Source organism: Opisthocomus hoazin, chromosome 15, assembly GCF_030867145.1.
Source record: "Opisthocomus hoazin isolate bOpiHoa1 chromosome 15, bOpiHoa1.hap1, whole genome shotgun sequence".
NCBI lineage: Eukaryota > Metazoa > Chordata > Aves > Opisthocomiformes > Opisthocomidae > Opisthocomus > Opisthocomus hoazin.
In genome coordinates this window covers 8622258-8639606 of record NC_134428.1, presented here as the reverse complement: position 1 = coordinate 8639606, position 17349 = coordinate 8622258, and the positions used below count along the sequence as shown (strand labels likewise).

The 17349-nt window shown below is 40.6% G+C and overlaps 1 protein-coding gene across 8 annotated transcripts in view; it reads left to right on the top strand.

Annotated features, from left to right (window-relative positions):
- Nucleotides 1-17349, top strand: part of CLEC16A (C-type lectin domain containing 16A) — a 116938-nt gene that overhangs the window by 2774 nt on the left and 96815 nt on the right. For all 8 annotated transcript variants that reach the window (XR_012765557.1, XR_012765556.1, XM_075436109.1 and 5 more), the window contains exons 2-8: nucleotides 7521-7649; nucleotides 9035-9168; nucleotides 9919-10067; nucleotides 10739-10844; nucleotides 12571-12694; nucleotides 13599-13773; nucleotides 15360-15413. Coding sequence is in view for 6 of the 8 variants with exons in the window: in XM_075436109.1 (XP_075292224.1) it covers nucleotides 7521-7649; nucleotides 9035-9168; nucleotides 9919-10067; nucleotides 10739-10844; nucleotides 12571-12694; nucleotides 13599-13773; nucleotides 15360-15413 (871 nt within the window). In the remaining 2 variants the exon portion in view is untranslated. The remainder of the gene's footprint in view (nucleotides 1-7520; nucleotides 7650-9034; nucleotides 9169-9918; nucleotides 10068-10738; nucleotides 10845-12570; nucleotides 12695-13598; nucleotides 13774-15359; nucleotides 15414-17349) is intronic.

The window sequence follows — 17349 nt, the reverse complement described above, 5'->3', positions numbered from 1 at the left end:
CTCACGAGCTGTGTGCGCTTCTCTTCCTCTTGTGGCCTACCTTTGCACGTAAGCCCGGTGCCCTTCTGTAGGCCGGGGTTTCTCACAGTTCTCTCCAGCTGCTGACCGTGCTAGTTACTGTGCTCTGTTTCTGCAGCTCCTCACCTAAGGAGCTGGGACCTGCAGTTAAAGTACCAGAAAGTCTTTCACGTTGCCTGGCTGAGGGTGGTCTAACCTTAGCAGGTACGTGGTCAGATCTACTGGAGAGGACAACTGTATCTTCTTTCCTCATGTCTGCATGCTTTGACTTTGCACTAGGGTGGATGAAGAGGATTTGTGTCATTTATTGCAGTATTGAAGTGGTAATATCCTAAACTCAACCATTTCTGAAGAGATCTGGCAATATCTCTGGTGTTCCTGCGAAAGCGAAAGGCTTTGGAACTTCAGCCTAGTGTCTTTGTTTCTAGCTGCAGGTTTTTTTCCTACTCTTCTGATCTTTCGGAGGTGTTTACATAGACCTGTTGTCACCACATGTTTCCCATTGTTGCTTCCGTGCGTGGCATTTTAATCACATACTGATTGCAGAAAAGGTTTTGTGCCATTAGACTTGGGTGCTAAACATTTCTCACGGCTTGGTCAGGTACAGTGTCCATAAACACGTGGGGTTGGAGACTTGTTTCACAGCTGATTCATTTCCTGAAGCACTGTCCATGCTATGCGTCGCGTTTCCTCTGTGAGAGCAGTGTGTAATTACGTTGTTACAGGCGGCATGAAGAAGCAAGCATGTTATGGTTAAGTCTGGGGTCTTTAAATTTGAGTGCTTGGCTTCCTGAACTCTTTTTAATGTATTTTTGTAGGCAATAAGTAGAAAAGTCATTAATACACACTTTTTATATTCGTGATTTATTATGTTATCCCTTTGAGCGTGGTTTCTTACCAGAAAAATGTTCAGAGTTTTGCTTGTCTTGTTAAGTTGCTGGCAAAATCTCCCACGGATTTTGATGGACTCAGGTGCTTTGACACTTCCTGTATGGTGGGGTTTTGCTCAGGTTTTGTTTGTTTGCTTGATCCCAGTCTTGAGAGGGAGAGAGATGGCATAGATCTGCTCTTTGAGGGTTTAGCATTTTGGAGCACAAACTTGACCCCTTTGTAATCAGCATTTAGAATCATAGAATCATAGAAAGTTTTGGGTTGGAAGGGACCCCTAGAGGTCATCTAGTCCACCCCCCCCCGCAGCGAGCAGGGACACCACTAACTAGATCAGGTTGCTCAGAGCCCTGTCCAACCTGGTCTTGAATGTTTCCATGGATGGGGCCTCCACTACCTCTCTGGGCAACCCGTTCCAGTGTTTCACCACCCTCATTGTAAAGAATTTCTTCCTTATATCCAGCCTAAACCTACCCTGTTTTAGTTTAAAACCATTACCCCTCGTCCTGTCACTGCTGTCTCTACTAAAAAGATTGTCCCCATCTTTCCTATAGGCTCCCTTTAAGTACTGAAATGCTGCAATCAGGTCTCCCCGTAGCCTTCTCTTCTCCAGGCTGAACAAGCCCAACTCTCTCAGCCTGTCCTCATAGGAGAGGTGCTCCAGCCCTCGAATCATTTTTGTAGCCCTCGTTTGGACCCGCTCCAACAGTTCCATGTCCTTCTTGTGCTGAGGGCTCCAGAGCTGAACGCAGTAGTCCAGGTGAGGTCTCACCAGAGCAGAGTAGAGGGGCAGAATCACCTCTCTCGACCTGCTGGCCACGCTTCTCCTGATGCAGCCCAGGACACGGTTGGCCCTCTGGGCTGCCAGCGCACATTGCCGGCTCATGTCCAGCCTTTCGTCTATCAGTACCCCAAATCCCTCTCAGCAGGGCTGCTCTCGATCCTTTCATCCCCCAGCCTGTATTGATAGCGGGGATTACCCCGACCCAGGTGTAGGACCTTGCACTTGGCCTTGTTGAACCTCATGAGGTTCACACAGGCCCACCTCTCCAGCTTGTCCAGGTCCCTCTGGATGGCATCCCGTCCTTCAGGTGTCTCGACCGTACCACTCAGCTTGGTGTCATCTGCAAACTTGCTGAGGGTACACTCGATGTCGCTGTCCATGTCATTGATAAATATATTGAACAGCACCGGTCCCTGTACGGACCCCTGAGGGACTCCACTCGTCACTGGTCTCCATCTGGACATTGAGCCGTTGACCACTACCCTTTGGCTGCCACCATCCAACCAATTCCTTATCCACCGAACGGTCCACCCATCAAATCCATGGCTCTCCAATTTAGAGAGAAGGATGTTGTGGGGGACCGTGTAAAAGGCTTTACAAAAATCCAGGTAGATGACATCCATAGGTTTTCCCTTGTCCACCCTTGTTGTTACACCATCATAGAAAGCCACTAGGTTGGTGAGGCAGGACTTGCCCTTGGTGAAGCCATGCTGGGTGTCTCGAATCACCTCCCTGGCCTCCATGTGCCTTAGCATATCTTCTAGGAGGATCTGTTCCATGATCTTCCCAGGCACAGAGGTGAGGCTGACAGGTCAGTAGTTCCCAGGGTCTTCCTTTCTACCCTTTTTGAAAAGGGGCACAATGTTTCCATTTTTCCAGTCACTGGGAACTTCCCCTGACTGCCATGACTTTTCAAATATCATGGAGAGTGGCTTGGCAACTACGTCAGCCAGTTCCCTCAGGACTCTGGGATGCATCTCATCAGGTCCCATGGACTTCTGTACATTTAGGTTCTGCAGGAGGTCCCGAACCTGGTCTTCACTTATAGCTGGAGGGATTTTACCCTCCTGGTCTCCTTCATGCCATTCATCGACTCGGGAGGGGTCAGGAGAGAGGTTGCCAGTGAAGACTGAGGCAAAAAAGTTGTTGAGTACCTCAGCTTTCTCCTCATCTGCTGTTGCCAGTTCGCCGGTCTCGTTCATGAGCGGGGGCATGCTTTCTTTGACCATCTTTTTCTGGCTGACATACCTGTAGAAGCCCTTCTTGTTATTTTTCACATCCCTTGCCAAGTTCAGCTCCAGCTGTGCCTTGGCCTTCCTGACCCCATCCCTACACAACCAGGCAGCTTCCCTATACTCTTCCCAGAAAGCCAGTCCCTGCTTCTACTGCCTGTGCAGTTCCCTCTTCTTCCTTAGTCTGACCAGCATCTCTTGCCTCAGCCATGCCGGTCTCTTCCCTTCTCTGCCCGACTTCTTACACTTGGGGATCGAGAGCTCTTGCGCTCTGTGGAATACATCCTTAAAGACCTGCCAGCTCTGTTCTGTTCCCCTGTCCCTGAGGACCGTTTCCCAGGGAGTTCTTCTGACTATCTCCTTGAAGAGCTGGAAGTTTGCCCTCCTAAAATTTAGGGTCCTGACTACGCTCTTCGTTATTCCCATTTCCCTCCGTAGCGTTAGTTCCACCAGCGCATGGTCACTGCAGCCCAGGCTACCTCTGATCTTGACATCCCCAATGAGCTCACTCGCATTGGTGACCACCAGGTCTAGTATCGCATCCCCTCGGGTAGGGGTGCTTATTACCTGGCTTAAGAAGTTGTCTTCAATGCATTCTAGGAACCTGCTGGATTGCCTACAGCTTGCCATGTTGCTTTTCCAGCAGATGTTGGGGTGGTTGAAGTCCCCCAGTAGGACGAGAGCCTGCGAGCGCGAAGCCTCCTGGAGTTGGAGGAAGAACGCTTCGTCTATCAGCTCCTCTTGATCTGGCGGCCTGTAGTAGACACCAACCACTAGGTTCCCTTTGTTGCCTCTCTCTCCGATTCTTACCCATAAGCTTTCGACCTGCTCGTGGCTATTCTTCAGGGACAGCTCTTCACTCAGTAGTGTTTTCTTGATGTAAAGGGCAACGCCCCCACCCCTCCTTCCTCGCCTGTCCCTTCTGAACAGCCTGTAGCCATCAAGAGCCACATTCCAGTCGTGGGATTCATCCCACCAAGTTTCCGTGATGGCAATCAGGTCGTAGCTTTCCAGCAGCACGACTGCTTCCAACTCCTCCTGTTTGTTTCCCGTGCTGTATGTGTTTGTATAGAGGCATTTCATCTGAGCTGTCGGCCTTGTTACCTTCATAGCAGAGCACTCCTTTTTTCCCTTGAGGTGCTTCATGGGTATTTTCTTGTTGGCACCTGATACCTCAGGTGCCTCCAGCTCCCCTCGGCAAGACTTCCACATTGCTGCAGTGTCCCTCACCTGCTGCTGGGCAACGGGTTGAGGGCTCCTACTAGCCCCCCATCCCTCTAACCATTGTGTATCCTCCCCTAGCCTGTCGCTGGCAAGCCTGATAGGTTCCCCTTTCCCCTTCACCTCTGGTTTATTTAAAGATAGGCTTGAAGAATTTATGTAAATGTAAAATGCTGGTTTTGTGTGATACTTTATAGTCTCATGGTATGGTATGCTGCGTGTCTGGCAAGAGAAACAAGATTGCGTGCGCTTTCTTACTCATTTTCAAGTAACTGGAGAAACGAATAGCTTGAAAGTGGAGCCCAGGTTTTCTCCAAGTGCATCAGTGTGTTAGCAAATCAGGAAACTTTGCAGTAATGTTGATATTAAGTAAATTAATTAGGAGTTAATGTATTCCTGACTATTAAATGTTTCTTGCTGTTTGCCTCTGTAATGCTCTGTGTTCCACAGACTCCGGAGGGGAGGTAATAGCACATAATCCTTCCCACTGCTTCCCATTCCCAGAGTTCTGCGCTTGGAGTAGACTTTATTCCCAAGTTTGTGTAATGTAACTTCTTAATGAGAAGTAGATGTTCATAGATGCGATAATTTATATGACTTCAAAGAAATGGGCTAAAATATGTGAAGTAGTGCAGTATTAATTGCTCCCTTTAAATTAACTGAGGAAAAATACTTACTCTACCGATTGCTGTGAAATGAACTGTCCTGCTTTTATTGCCTTCTGTCTTCAGCTGTTCGCAGTTGCATTAATTGATGCATGCTCAGAGCAGGGATTCACTTTTTGTGCCATCCTTTGATTCACTGTCCCGATAATAAGTACATTGCCACAATGGGAAGTTTTTGCAGGGCTTGTGTGCTGTATGCTCTGTGAGAAAGCCTTGGGAATTCTCGTAAGTGTGGTCAGCCTTGAGCTCTCATATTTTCACGGTGAGCCATCACGCTGTCAGTGTCCAGAGAAGGAATCTTGCACCTTGATCCTTAGATTAGTTGAAAAGGATTTGCAGGTGCTTTTTCACTTGCTGTTTAGTGACTTCTGTTACGGTGCAGTTACAACTGTAGGAGATGGCTGTGAATCAGCTTTTCCTAGAATGGGTTCAGTCTGAGCAGTTTCTGCTCCAGGTTTGGAAAACGAGTATTGATTTATGAGGGGGAAAAAACAGTGTGAAGAGGGAGAGGAAAATTTTTTACTGTAGAGAAAAAGTATGAAAAGCCGATCTTTTTCCCCCCTCCTACCGTCTTTTCCCTTTTTCTTCCTGTTTCCTCTGCTGTCTAGTATGTCAACCTTGATGTGCTGTAGGCTTTATCGCATTGCTGATTTCTGGGGTGGGGGGGAAGGGAGCCTGCCGTATATCAAGTTTGTTAAAACTGTGAACTTCTGAGAGTTGTTTACCTCGCGGTGTCCTTGTGCAGTACTCAACACGGTGAAATTGTTATTTGATGATTAAGCAATATGAAGATCAGGAAGCATATAGCATTTTAGCATAACAATGTAATAAACTTCTCTGAAATAGCTTCAGCTTCCTACGTGGCTTACGAGGACGGACTGTGCCTTGCAACAAGTCCTGTGGAGCTCTGGCCAGCTGAGGGGCAGCTCAGTGGTTGAAGCAGATTCCCCAAACCAAATCTTGCAAATTTTAAGTAAACTGAAAATATGATAAAACTTTTTTTTAAATTGAATTGAAGCATGAAAAAGGTTCTGAAAGTAGGTAATACCTTGTTTTGTCTTTGTAAGTCTGATAAATAGTTGGAGCAGCCTGATCCGTGTGTTCAGTTAAAGGGCTTTTTAATCTCCAGCTGCATGTTTGTCCTGTGCCATGATTCAGTTTCTTAGCATAGATAAAATTGATGGGAATACTGGTTTTTGAGATGTGATTTAAAGTCTTGTTTTTGACCTAAACTTCTGAAACTTTCTTTAAACCAGAGACATCAAAATTTTCTTTGAGAAAAGCGCAGTGTTTCCTGGCACCCTACCGTAGCTTGGCAAAATTGGCATTTTCGTCTCTTCCATAATAGCTGCTGGAGGTCCTTAGGTCTGTTGCTAAAAAATTGTGTCTTGGACTTCTAAACTTCTGTGTCCATACTAATAAGATTCATAAAATTTCAACCTGAATCATGAGCAAACTTTCATGGAATCCAAAACAATAACGGTAGGCTGCCTCAGAATTAAGATATACAGGATATTTCCCCAAAAATGGATCCTGGAAGTTTTGCCAAACTCTGCTTTTCATGGGAAGGTTGATAGTGTGGAAAATCTGTCTTCCTTCCCAAATATTTGTGAGTTTATTGCCCGGATAATCCTGAGTGCTCAGGTGTAACTCCTGGTTTTCAACAGATTGCAGCACAGCAATATGTGATCAGTGTTTAGTCATCTAAATTCTTGCAGTTTTAAAATGGCATGAAATTTCTCTAATTATATTTTCTGTTTAATTACTTTTGTAATTGTGCACTCTTACACCCATCCTTTTTCTTTATTACTATATAAAGGCAAAAAAAAAAAACAGGGAGAAAAGCAGTGGTGATTCTTGTGTTTTTACTGGAATTTCCCCCCCCCCCCCCCCTTTTTTTTTTAAACAAAGGGAAGTAATCTTTGGTGTAACATCTTATTTTGAGGGAGAAAAAAAAAGGGAAATGTGCTTCCTTGGCTGAGTAAAATTCTGAGACTTACAATACAAGCCTTTACAATTTTATTTAGCTTCCTCTCACGTCTTGTAATATAGTCATAATGTTTTTTTAAGCTTCACTAGACAGCCTTAAAATCTTGCCCTTTGAGATGGTAAAGCTGGAATTTGCCACCTTTCCGATCAGTATTTCTGTGCTGGAAGGGCCAGAGACTTGATGATTAAGCTTTGCTGAGATGAATGGATAGTCTGTGACAGTCGTGATTGTTAACCATCAAATTGACGTGGGTCTGTAAAGTCAAGGGCAGGGATCTGACTTTTCAGGTTAGATCTGCGTGTGCCTCCTGCCAGAATTACGCTTCTCCATACCAGCTACTACACGCTTACATGCTGCTTCTGGTTCTTCCTTTTCTTGCTTGTCACTCCTTGAACGTGCTTCCAAAGAAATTCGCTACGTTGCCGTAAGAAGCACCCTGGGGCAAGTGTTGCATAGTTTCTGGTCCTGTATTAACATGTTCATAAGCATTCATAACTCATCTGGCTGGTTATGAATTTGGGTTTTGTCACATTCTGTTTAACAATTACTATTCTCTCTGCATCAGTGCTAAAAGGAGATCTTAGTATTTTAAACTTGTGCAATTTTTAGACATTGTGTGTGTGTATGTGTGTGTCTGCACTCGGTTAGAGCAGCTAAAGACAAACATGGTGCATGTGAAAGTGGCAGGATAGCATATTACTGATAATTATTTTTTCTTTCAGGTACATGTATCATGTTTTGACTAAAAACACCACAGTAACTGATCACAACCGCAACCTGCTGGTAGAGACTATTCGTTCTATAACAGAGATACTCATCTGGGGGGATCAGAATGACAGCTCAGTATTTGAGTAAGTACTTCTAAGCAACTCGACTCTGGCTGTGTTTTTGAAGAATTACGAGAGTTGCATAGAGATCTAGTTCAAAAGGTTAACTCTGCCAAGACTGTGTTTCATGAATGTAGGTAGAAGGCTATGTCCTGCAGTAGACGGGTAAGCAGGATCATATTCTTGTCGTACAAAGAGAGAATTTGCTTCTGTTAACAAAAACGTGTTCCAAGTCCAGAGCCCCGTTCATGTGCTGCTTTAGTTTGATTCAAATCTTTTGATATAATTACGAAATCTAACCCATTTTAGGGCCCAGATCTACTCAGTACATCTACTAATATCCTAGGACTTTAATTTGTTCACTTCAGTTTATATAAGATGCTACAAATAGAGATCTTATTTTAGGTGTGATACTTGGAGTTTTTGTTCAGGTGTTACTTTAATCCTCATCAGATAGCGTGACAGGAAACGAAATTCGAAAATAAATATTCACAGTTGCGAATCTGACTATTAATGCCCATTGCTTGGCTGTTTGTGTCAGAACCCTTTTATGAAGGCAACTTGTGACTGAGATGTAAATCTAAAGTGTTTGGTGTTTTTAGTTACTTATTTAGGGAGTGGATGGTTTTATTTTTACAAGATGATATCAACATAGTTGGGTCATGATGTGGACTAAGAAAATTAACTTATTCTGATTATTCACGTTTGTACTGTAACTCCATCACATTCCTCACGGTCTTCTCTGTTTGGGAGAACTTTAGGAGTGAGGGGTTTTTCTGCAGTTAATGTTAAAAAAATTTTATAGCTATATATTTGTGATGTCCTGGTAGGAAAGAGTCCACGCTGTTCTCTTTAAATTGCATGCATTTCTGTTTTAAAAACACTGCAAGCATTCCCTTCTGTTTGAATTGTACGATAAACCAAGAAATACTTGCTTCTGGTGTAGGGAAAAAAAAAATTGAAGTGGATCAAAAATAAGGTCTGCAGTGTTGAAGACAAGAAGTGTGTTAGCTTAAAAGAGGGAAGTGAGCAAAATGTAACCTTCATTTAGAGGCTTTACCCTTCAAAATTATGACTGCACAGCAGGGAAGCTGCCTGAAAAATCGAATACACTAAAAATAAAATAAAAAAGGCCCTGATTTCTTGACATCGCTTTTCTGCATAATTTGAATGGTTTAGCGTCCCTGTTATTATTTAAGGTTTTTTGGAAGATATTCCTCTGTTACACAGTAAAACTTTGCAGTATCGTTCTTCATTTTGACGGTCTCCCCCAACTGAAACGATTCTATGATTCATAAATGTAAAACATGCTGTTTGTTAAACTTGCCTATAATTGTCCCTGATCCTAGTGAAATTGTGTTCCTATTAAATACAGCGAGTGACTTCATGACACCTGTATTTCCTTTCAGCTTTTTCTTGGAGAAGAATATGTTTGTTTTCTTCTTGAACATCTTGCGTCAGAAGTCTGGTCGTTACGTGTGTGTACAGCTTCTGCAGACTCTGAACATCCTTTTTGAGAACATCAGTCACGAAACATCACTGTGTAAGGGCACACTTTTAAACTGTTTAGAATTAAGTGATCAAGATTTGATCAAATTCCCTTTCTTTTAATGAAGTTTAGTCCTAGTGCCCCTTCACAGAAGAACTATCTGAATTCCTAACAGTCTTTTTAATTGAACGCTACTGAAAATACGGTGTAATTTGACTCCAAAATACCTTTGAATGTAAATTCTCAGTAGTACAAAAGCAGTTGTTTGGTACTATTGAAACACTTGTTTTGCATATTTCAAGGGGTTCTTTAAGTCAACAAATCAGCTGTGGTCTGAAATGTTTGCCTTGCTGCCGCAGATGATGCGGTGGAACTCTGTTGTCGAATTTGTACCGGAACTGTTCTGACATCGTTGGGGCTGACATTCAGCCACCTGTGTTTACTTCGAGATTTTTCAGAAACATATAAAGAGAATTAATAGTTAAAGTACTCCACAGCTGTTGTGAAGAGAAAGTCATATACAAGCTTTTGAGAGTTATGAGTCTGGAAGGAAAAGAGAGTTGTTCAAAGTGTTGTTTATTAGCTGCAAAGCCTCTACATAAATTGAGGAAGGTGAAGTATATTCTCAGTTGTCTTGTTCTTGGGAGAAAAGAACTGTGTAGGGAACTATTTCCTTATGTTACCACTTGAAGCCATCACTTGAGTTGTTTGGCTAAAAACTGGGGTCTTCAAGCATCAGGTAGTTTGTTGCTAGCTGGTAATTCAAATACAGCATAATGCCGTGTGATGTCTCTTCTTTTTCAGACTACCTGCTCTCCAATAACTACGTAAATTCTATTATTGTCCACAAATTTGACTTTTCCGATGAGGAGATCATGGCATATTACATATCGTTTTTGAAAACTCTTTCCCTGAAACTCAACAATCATACTGTACATTTCTTTTATAATGAGGTAAGTGAAGAAAGAGTTGGAGTATAACGATAAGAGGACTTCATTAGGAATTGATAACTATTTGGCACATGTTCTGTTTAGTCCCTTGTCTCAGCATGTCCTGCATTTATTTTTGTAACGATAATATTGGTGATTGAGGTTTCATTTGTGGGGATCTCTGCAAAAGCATGATAAAGAAGGTCTTTGTCCTCATACAACTGTAATAAAATCATAGTGTGGAAGTTAGTGTTGGACTGTTTCAGTAGTTCTGAAGTCTACTTCCCTCTGAATTCAACTTGTTTACGCCTTGTTTTCTTGTGCTTTTATAAGCAGGATGTTTTCTGTTGGCTCTTGGTTCTAAGAGGCTTAGTCAAAGTCTAAAAAGCCTGAGTAATCAAAGGCCAAAGGTGAAAGGGTTTTTCCTCGCTCCATTCCACTTTTTGCCCGAAGAGGGCGTTAAAGCACTGCATATGTGCAGAGTTAACATGCAAAAAGCTCTGAGGCTTAGAGTGCTTTAGTTTCATGCAGAGCCACAAATGCAGCTGACTGCATTATAAAACCCTGTAGGTTACTTAAGTAGTAAGTGAAAATATCAAAGTAATACACGGAAAACATTTTTCTTACAGAATCCCATCAAATATTCTGTGTGTGTTTTGGTTAATTCATAAATACTTTCTTTTCTCTTGTTACAGCACACTAACGACTTCGCTTTGTACACCGAAGCTATTAAATTTTTTAACCACCCGGAAAGCATGGTCAGGATTGCTGTTAGGACTATAACTTTAAATGTCTACAAAGGTATGCTTTTTATATATTAAAAAAAGCATGCGTGTGAAATGTTTGTTTCACTGTAGTTTAATTTTCAATTATTTACATTTAAGGGTTTTCTGCCTGTTTTATGAGATTGGAAATCTTAGCACATTGACATACTTCATATACACATTTTGGGTTTTATGAAGCAGAACCCCAAACCTGCAGTGTGTACTTGTGAATAGTACTGTTTCCTCACAGATGAGACTGGTTTAAACAAACCCAAAAGAGTATCAAGCATACACAAGGAGCTTCAGCTTCCCTTCTAACAGATCAGAATGTGACTGTGTTTAAAAAACAAACAAACAAAAACCCCAACCCCCAAAGTGCTTTAAGAATATAAAGTATTTTTCACTTGTGAACTCGAGCCTTACAATGTATGAAGCAGTAACCTTGCTGGCTCTGTCACTTCCTTTTGGATTTGAAGTGCATTAGGATATGATTGTAGAGCTCCTAGGTGCTGCAGTCACTCCAACGTGAAGAAGACCATTCCCAGAGGTGCCTGGTGAAGGCCAGAAGGTTTTCTATAGAAAACTTTGCAATGGGTTTTCTGGAGAAACTGAGGAATCTGCGTTATTTGAAATCTTCAAAACTCAGCAAGGCCATTAGCTGCCTGGTTGAACTTTGAAGTTAGTGCTACCTGTAGAAAAAATGGTGTTTATTCAGCACTTTTGTTTCTGAAATCAGCATGCTGTAAGGTAGTATGTATTATAGAAGATGTTAATTTGGAGCTTCTTATTCTTTAATCCATATTAAATTACATTTTGATTTTACACAACTTCGTATCAATTAAGAGAAGTAGTGATTGATGACAGTCTTCATCATAGAAGAATGTAAGATCTTTTTTAAAACAATGAGCAATTGGCTTTGCAAATAGCTGGCTGACCTGCATAGCAGACAGGTTCTATGAGAAACCTACTGTAAAGTGCTGGCTGCAAGGGACAAAATGTCTTTCTTTTGCATGTCGAGAAATGGGCACTTGGTACATCTTTTCTACGTGAAGGAACTGTCCAGTCAATACGAGCTCACAAAAAGAGCAAAGTGCAGGTTTCATATCCTGTTTGTTATATATTTATGTAACTAAACATTTTTATGGTAAAAGAATGTACTTGTCTAGAATTTTCATTGAATGTTGTAGTGATATAAAGGTTAGAGTGGAAACAGCACAGCTCAGGTGTTCAGGCTTGAAAATTTTCTGACTATCCATTTGCATATGTTCTGATCTAACACCTACCCTGTATCTTGTAGTTTAGATGCTTTGTGCTTTAGGTTTTAAAACCCTTTTAGAGGATGTCACTATCCCAGTTCCTAATCCTGTTAACTGTTGTCTGTTTCTTTTGCCCTTCCTTCACTGATGATTCCTGTGTTCCTTAATGCAGTGTCATGTAAGTCTAACTAGCTTGACTTTCAGCAGTACTGCTTTATTCTTAAGTTCTTTTTTTTTCTTCCTTTTCGTAAAGAATGTGCCAAAAACCCTTTCTGAACGCCACTAGATTTGTTCAGACCTATGTAAATATATCAATGTTATGCTCATTCAAGCCAATTAAGAATTGATGTGACGCTTTTGTAGATGTCCATTTCATGCAAAAGATCATATCAGGTATATACTTGTATGAAAAGCTAGCATGTGTTCAAATTTCAGAAGATACTTTGTATTTCTTAACACTAAAAAAATATTGGCAACTAATTTTTCTTTTTATCAATCCCTCTTCAGTGGACAACCAACCCATGCTGCATTACATTAGAGATAAAACTGCTGTCCCGTATTTCTCCAACCTCGTTTGGTTTATTGGAAGCCACGTAATAGAACTGGATAACTGTGTGCAGACTGATGAAGAGTAAGCTTTTACAACTGCTGGGTACTGAATGGAAATGCTTTTCCTAGATGTTGATACTCTCTCTATTTTGTCTGCAGTAGTCCAGTTAAGTTAGTTTCTGAATGTGTTCCCTTGTAAGCAGTTCAAGCTTTTCATTCTCATGAAGTTTTATAGTGATTCTTTGAATTAAGTGCTGTGTGCCGTGTCTGTGCTAGTATCTGTACAAGTAAAGTAGTGTTTGGCAACATGGTTTTTCTTCATCTTTGTTTTACTTTGGCTAGATTTAGTAGATATCCGGAAGGCACAAAAGCTGTTTTGTGCCGCTCAGTCTTACTGACTTTGTCTTTTTAATATTCCTTGCCTGTGTGTTATCTTAGTAGAACAGCTTTCTGAAAAGGTTCTAGGAAAAAAATTTTAACTGGTAAGGTGAACTTTATTCAATATGTGAACTGTCAAACCTGAAGTACCTCTGCAATATTCCATTAACAACTATAGAAATACTTTGTTGTTAAGGTTATTCTTGGTTTGCCTTCCCACCCCACCTTAGGATGGGGGCTGTTTCTTGCTTGCTGAAAGTGAAGAGGTAGACATTAAATACAATGTAGATTTCTTCTTTTATTTTCGGAAACAAGTCTTGCCATTTTTTATGGTTGGCTTGTGTAAAGACTGCCAGTGGAATGCGAAGTTTTGTAAAACATTGCTTCTGACAACTTGGGGAAAAGCTTGGTATGTGCATCCTAAAGCACACATAAGCCTGAATACTGTTTGCTATCTGCATTAGTTGACTTTACAGAAAACATGTGCTGTAGGCGGTCGATCTGCACAAGGTGATCTGTGGAAGGGATGCACATGAGTTCTGTCCTTAAGTTTTTAAGACTTTGACGATTGGTTATATCTGACACTTTCTTTCTGCTCTCTTTTTCAGGCACAGAAATAGGGGCAAACTGAGTGACCTGGTGGCAGAACATCTTGATCATTTACATTACCTTAATGACATCCTTATCATTAATTGTGAATTTTTAAATGATGTGCTGACAGACCACCTACTTAATAGGCTCTTCCTTCCCCTCTATGTGTATTCATTAGTAAATCAAGATAAGGTAAGCTAATACCTGCAAACAGTGAAGTCATAAAGGTATTACTTGCTTTCAGTACGCACAATGATTTGTTCAGCAGGTGTATTCTGTGGCAGGGTTAATACTGTCAAGATCTGTGTTTGTGCGTTTTACATGAAACAATTTGTTTAAGGTGACTGTAGGTGAAATACCCTGGGACTGAATTTAAGGACAGAATAGATGAAACTTGATTTACCCACTAAGTACTGTTTTGGATGACATTGTTGTTAAGTGCTAGCAATAGTGGAGATGAGAAGAGCTGCAGATTTCAAACAGGGTTTAAATTTCTCTGACACTGGGAGATGTGTGATTTCCTTTTCCAGTATGGTGACTTGTCTCCTGGCAAAAGCAGATTATAGTACCTTTTCCCAGTATACACACAAATTTTCCATGGTGTAAAAATCCACTCCAGGTAGAAAATAATAAACTTTTGGTTTTGATACTTGATCATTCTGTTTGCAGGTAAGCTGTGTTTGAGTGTGATATGGTTGAATTTATTTTTAAAGCATAGCCTTTAAATTTAGTGGAAAGCTATTTTTTGCTGAAATAGAAGCTACTGTTCTAAAACCTGTATAGGTTTCTGTATTCACTTGTCATTTAAAAAAATAAATACATTCACTGTTGGTTTATTCCTGTTTTTTCCTTCATTCCCCTGCCCTTCTTAAACTTCTGTAGTGGTATTTGTCCTTACGATACACAATGCTTTGTGAATTTCAGCATACTTTCGCTAACCAGAGGTCAGACTTCTTGAAAGTTAATGAATTCGGTATATTGCATGTGCACTGAAGACTGAATAACAGTCTACTTCTTGTCTTGTCATTGATAAGGCCATTGAAACAGGCTGGAGCAGACTTCCTGACTTTTACTTTCATTTCAGCTATTCTAACTCCTTGCATTCACGCATGTACAAAAATCTGCTTTTCCTCCTGCTTTCAGGCAGATGTGTCTGTTGTTATGAGGTCAGAGTTATTTGTGATCATAAAATTGAGCTGTTCTTGCCTCTTGAGATAACTGATGAATTTATTTGGTGATGGTTTTTAAAGTGTCGTTAATTTATTTGTAGAAACATTTTCATTACTACTGGTATATAAATTCAGCACCCTCGTGCTCAAGTTATGCTTCAAGTATTTTTGTCTAGTGTGATTTACTTGACTTGGGAACGTCTGTCAAGAATGTGTTTTTACTGTGTGGCTAATGTTTTATCGTTTCTGAATAGCTGATTTTTAGAGCAGGCTTTAATGAAGGCTAATGGAGAAGTACATTTTGAAGGAACAGTAGCATAGTAAAAACCAATATACTTGAATACTTACCTGTTAAATTTAAGTTACCAAAGTGACTATGAAAGACAGTAATCAATAGCAATTTTTTTAAGCTTGTGGAGTAAGGGATATGCTTGTTTGGAGAGCCTTCATTTGAAATAGTTTACAAGAAGTGAGTGGTAAAGAGCATGATGCGTTCTGAACATTTTGTAGCATAATGTGGAACAATACAACATTAAAAGTTTTGTTTTAAGTAAATGCTTGAATTTTGTATAAATAAATCAGCATTTTTCATAACATATTTTTCTGTAGGGTGGAGACCGTCCAAAAATAAGTCTTCAGGTTTCTCTCTATCTTCTTTCTCAAGTGAGTATTTTGCCCTATTTAAGAACATGTTCTGCAGTAGTGTTATGATTTATAAATTACTGTATTTTCATCTATTTTGGCAAAACCAGTAAAGACAATTTGGCAAACGAATTTTTAAACGTATCAGTTTCCATGAAAAAAAAAAAAGCAAGATCATTTGTCTTTTTATGGACAGACCAAATAGCTTATTACTTGATATCATTCTTCTGAGGATGCCATAACACAGAGCAGCCTTTAGAGCAGCCAGAGATTATAGTTTACCCTACCTGACAGAGCTGCGTAGTAGAGCCATGCAAGATGCTAGGGTAGATTTTAGTAAGATTGCAGGTGAAATTTAGCTAGATGCTGCATTGCACTTTGCGTCTGCCTAAGGTATGGAAGATTCCGGGTTTGATTTTTCCTCTTTGAAGTATAGAGGCGGCAATGATCTCATGGGTTTTTTTGATTGGTTTTAAAAAACACAGAAACCTCTAAAAATCACCACCACCAAAAACTTAAAACTGTCTTCACAATTTGAATTTCACTATGCCTATACCTTAAATCTGTAAGTACTTATTATTTCTTATTTTTACCAGTCCCACTTACTTTTCTTTCTGGAATTTATTTTCAAATGAAGAGTTTTAAGTGGAATTTTTTTTTATTGTAGAGAAAAATAATCTTTTCTCCCAGTAGTCTTCGGTGCATTTCGGTGCATTTCTATGAGTCTAGTTTTCTTTACGTTCTCTGAAAATACTTTTGACTGGCATTCATAGAATTTATAGTTCATTTTGCTTTGAACTTATGATAGTACGTTAGTCATTTTAGTATCCTCTGGCCCCTAATTTCATCTTCTTTTATAAGAACTTTTCTGGAAGATGTGGTTTTTCAGAATAATATAATTTAATGCGTCTTAATTTAAACCTATAAAATTCTGCTGTAGTGGGAGTTGCTTAACCACAGATAAAAACTTTGAGACAACAGCTTCTTGTAACTAAAGGGATCTGCATCACAGAGGTGTATATGTTGACCTCACCTTTTTGATTTCGGTGGAAGTATTGGCTAGGTGTCACTTGAAGATTTGCACCTGTTTTCTTTCTTGTTTTATATAAATAAAATGGAGCTGTTTTTCTAACCATAAAGAATTGGGAATAAATTTCGTGTATCGGAATGTGATGTGATGTAGAAAATCAAGCTACCTTTTCTGTAACTGGCAGAAATGCATCTTTTTCTACCTCTTTGTAACCTAGAGTGTGTCTTTGATGGAGTGGGATCTGAAAAAGTGTGCACTGACTATCTGAAAACCCTGCTTAACTATTTCTGCTGTTGACACCAGGCGTACACTTTAGGCATCACACATATGTTAGAGGCAAGTGCTGGAGAGACTCGTACTAGCAGCTGGAAATGCACTGCTGCGGATTTTCGTCCACTGTTCAGAAAGTGAACATGCAGTGTACTCATGCCAAAGCGTGCTTGTGTATAGTCAGGTTACAGTGTCTGAATGAGAAGAAGCTTGAGTGATTTTTGAGGTTGTTGAGAGTATTTCTGAAGTGTGCTGTGACTTTCCAAAGCTTTACACAGGTCACCGCTGCATGCTAATAGTCACTCCACTTTTGAAGGTCTGGAATGGTTCTGACTTCAATCAGAAAACCTGTGGAGATCACATTTAGCTAAATATGGTCAGACCAATGATTACGTTTTTTGATTTAGAAATTGTTTGGGGATTTTTCAGTTAGAAGCGCTGTTTAGGGATCCAGCTTTCATGTTCCTGTGAAGAGAATGGATATAAGCTGACGTAAGGCTATTGTGACTGGGCCTGAGCACATTCTGTCCAGAAGCCAATTGTTTGCTGGCCCAGCCTTGCGAGCCTTGCCTCAAAATAGGGTGGTTAATGTAAACAGAGAACTCCGTTAAAGCACTGGAGCACTTCTGGATAAGTGCTTTGATCTTACAGGCAGTA